The sequence below is a fragment of the Suricata suricatta genome, chromosome 1, assembly GCF_006229205.1.
Source record: "Suricata suricatta isolate VVHF042 chromosome 1, meerkat_22Aug2017_6uvM2_HiC, whole genome shotgun sequence".
Lineage (NCBI taxonomy): Eukaryota > Metazoa > Chordata > Mammalia > Carnivora > Herpestidae > Suricata > Suricata suricatta.
The window spans coordinates 190,962,084-190,964,738 of NC_043700.1; the positions used below are offsets into that span (position 1 = coordinate 190,962,084).

The 2,655-nt window shown below is 62.3% G+C and overlaps 1 protein-coding gene across 1 annotated transcript in view; it reads left to right on the forward strand.

The window, feature by feature from the left end:
- SORCS2 (sortilin related VPS10 domain containing receptor 2) overlaps nt 1-2,536 on the forward strand; it is a 367,218-nt gene extending 364,682 nt beyond the window's left edge. Inside the window, 1 exon segment of the mRNA XM_029952530.1 lies at nt 184-2,536. Within this exon segment, the coding sequence (XP_029808390.1) occupies nt 184-248 (65 nt within the window). The 3' untranslated portion in view covers nt 249-2,536.
- Nucleotides 2,537-2,655: the final 119 nt, after the last annotated feature.

Below are 2,655 nucleotides of genomic sequence, written 5' to 3' on the forward strand. Positions count from 1 at the left end.
GGAAAGACCCCCCACCGCCCCGCACGACGCGCAGGCACCACCCGCACGGCTGGAGGAAGCGCGGGATGTGCCCCGCACGTTGGCCGCGTGGCGCTGCCAAGCTGCCAAGGCCACGCTGGGTACCCCGCGCCCTCTGCAGGGGGGCGGGGAACGTGCTCACGGGCGGCCGTGTCTGTGTCCTAGGGAATCACTCGGGCGTGGTCCTGAGCATCAACTCGCGAGAGATGCACAGCTACCTGGTGAGCTGATGGCCCCCGAGGCCCGCGCCCCGGACACTCTCCTCTGCGCCGGCTCATCCCCGGAGGGCACCGGTGCTGGGACCCGAGTCCCCTCAGAGACCTGCGGAAGCGCCCCCTCCCCTCAGCTCATGCCCGCACGGGGGCCTGACCCCCGACCCCCCGGACACCAGGCCCAAGGCGCCCCCCACTGCCCCCAGCCCGACTGGGCACTTCTCTGTCCCCGGACCCCGCGTGGCTGCCCTACACCACGTGGCCCCAGCCCGAGGCCCGGCCACCCTAGAGACAGGAGGTGCGCCTACCGGTCACCCTGAACCGGGGAGCCCCTGTCCCCATGCAGTGACCCAGGAGCCCTGCCGGCTTTCTTCTTCATAACCCCCAGGAAGGCGGCTCCTACCTGCATGGCCTCCCTCTGCGGGGGCCGCCCCTTCAGAGTCCAGAAAGCCTGTGACCCAGACCCCACCCCTGTCCTGGGCCTCCCAACACAGCCCTCCGTGCCTCCCGCTGTCCGCCTCTTTTTAAACTGCAGATAATGTAAATACCTCTTTAGGTAGCTGTTTGCGTTCTGGGGGTGGGGGGTCGTTCAGCTTTCTTCTCTGTGGTCAGGCAGTAGCCATCTGGGTTGCTTTGTCAGAGCCCCCTTCTCTTTTAGTGCCCAGCGCGGCCCCTCTGCCTCCCAGGCTCCATTCCCAACCCCGCGACCAGAGGGACAGGTGCTCTGATGGCTCTGCCCCACCCCCCACCCCCCACTCCGGGCCCGGGGCCTGCACTTCTGCAGCCAGCCAGCAGGTGGCACCGTCCGCAGGCTCCCTGCCCATCGGCAGGGGTCTCCGCCTCCCCATGGGCGCGGTGGGAACCGCCCCTTGGACGAATCCGGGTAGGGGACAGGGTCCAGAAGAGGGTTCAGATGGCAGAGCGGGAAGGGCCGCCTAGGAGTGTGCCCCTCCCTTATTCTGAAGATGGAGAAATTGAGGCCCAGAGAGGCGGTGACTTTCCCAAAGTCACACAGCAAGAAGGTAGCAGAGGTGCCCCAGGGACCAGCCCTCTGCGCCCCGTGCAGTGAGTGCGCTCACTCACAGGTGCCTAGAATCAGGGACGCTAGCCGAAGTCTACATGTGAATATGGAGGGGTGCTCACCTTTTGCCTTGAAACCGGAAGTCCGTATTCTCCCTCCCGCCCTCCTCTCCTCCCCCTTATTCTCCCTCCTCCCTCCTCCTCTTCCCTTCTCCCCCACTTCCCCTCCTGGGCAGGGCTCCCAGCCCCCCAGGTCTTCCCCTGGGAGGTGGGGGCACCAGAGCTCAGGCTGGGAGCTCTGGCTGGTGGTGAATCCAGAATAAGGCCGAGGGGGTGTTAACTCACTTCCTTACAAAGGCCTGCAAGGGGGGGGGGCGGGATGAGCTGTCACACCCACAACAGCCCCCAGCACTCAGGAGCCCCTCAGTCTGTGTGGCACAAATAGGGTCTTTGGGACCACAACGAGGAAGGGGGCCCTGTGTGTCACACGCCAGGTGGTGGAGGCATCCTTCTCCCCAGCCGCCTGCCCCACCCCAGAGGTCAGCTTGCAAGTCGTTCTTAAGACCCCGCCTTGGGGAAGGGCTGGGGCCCAGGGACAGAGTGGACGTGTTGCTGGTGAGGTGGGCATGGGAGCCCCGCTGGGACTCTCGGACCTTTGCCACCGGCCTCCCACTGTTTGCAGTGTTCACACACCTTAGGGAGCCTGCGCCCCGCCATCCACCTCCAGCTGCTCCACTGAGCATCAGACACCCAGGGACAGACACTGTCCGCACCACCCAGAGCCGAGGTCAAGGTCAGCATGCGTCCCCTGGACACAGTCCCCCAACCCAGCTCACCAGTGCCCGCAGGCGACCGCCCCTTTGACCTTCCTCGACCACTCAAGTTCATTCTCTCTCCTGTTTGGGTCAGGGTTTTTTCCCCCTTAGTTGTGTTTTTCTCGTATTTTATGTTATTATTTCTATTAAGAGTGTCTTGAGTGTGTGGACCCCAGAGCCGGGAGTAAGGTGACATCTCACATACCTTGTACGTTTCCATCCCCATAACCACACAGACCCACGAGGTGTGTGGGTCCCCGGCTAGACATTTGAGGTTCCACGAATGTGCTGCACAGGCGCCCGGGTGACGTGTGGTCTTCAGTGGGGCAGCTAACACTTCGCCCGACCGGGCTCTGCCCATACTTGGTACGTCACGTAACAAAGATGCAGAAAAGTCTTTCTTATTTTTCCTTTTTAAAAATCAATAAATCATTTGTGATGCTTTTAACAGATTAAATGAATATAATCAGCTTTTGCCTTATTATGAAGCTATTATTCCACATTTCTCTAAACACAAACACACACACACATACGGGCCCCCAGAACTGTGGTCTCAGGGCCCCCGGGACAGGGGCGGGGGGGGGGGGTCC